Source organism: Corvus brachyrhynchos, unplaced genomic scaffold (assembly GCF_000691975.1).
Source record: "Corvus brachyrhynchos isolate BGI_N302 unplaced genomic scaffold, ASM69197v1 scaffold875, whole genome shotgun sequence".
Lineage (NCBI taxonomy): Eukaryota > Metazoa > Chordata > Aves > Passeriformes > Corvidae > Corvus > Corvus brachyrhynchos.
In genome coordinates, this window is record NW_008238107.1 from 470512 (window position 1) to 470918 (window position 407).

Below are 407 nucleotides of genomic sequence, written 5' to 3' on the forward strand. Positions count from 1 at the left end.
CGCCCCCCCGAGTGAGAGCCGGGCCCAAGCGCCCCCGGGGCCACTTAAAAATGGGCACTTACTTAAATCTGGCCGCTTACTCCCTTAAATTTAGGAGGAAATTAAAGCAGATTTGGGCCAGCACGTCAGCCAGCACTGGCAGGGGATTGAATGAAGGCAGAGATGAAAAAAATGCATTTATTTATTTATTCTTATTTTTCCCTATTTTTGGCCCCTTGGGGGTGGGTTTAGTGGCAACAGGCTCTTTGTGTGTCCCTGTGCCTGCCTGGTGGCTCCGGCACCTCCCCGCCTTTCCCTCCTCTCCCTCCTTTTTGCCAGTGGTCAGACTTTTTCTTTTCTCATCCGAGTGGAACAGCCTCGGACCCCGCTGGGGCAGGGGGGGAGGGAAATGGGGAAACTCCAGAGAT

The 407-nt window shown here is 53.8% G+C and overlaps 1 protein-coding gene across 1 annotated transcript in view; it reads left to right on the forward strand.

Moving 5' to 3' along the window:
- Positions 1-50: 50 nt before the first annotated feature.
- LOC103614975 (polypeptide N-acetylgalactosaminyltransferase 6-like) overlaps positions 51-407 on the forward strand; it is a 7183-nt gene continuing 6826 nt past the window's right edge. Inside the window, exon 1 of the mRNA XM_017733389.1 lies at positions 51-124. Coding sequence (XP_017588878.1) covers positions 51-124 — 74 coding nt within the window. The remainder of the gene's footprint in view (positions 125-407) is intronic.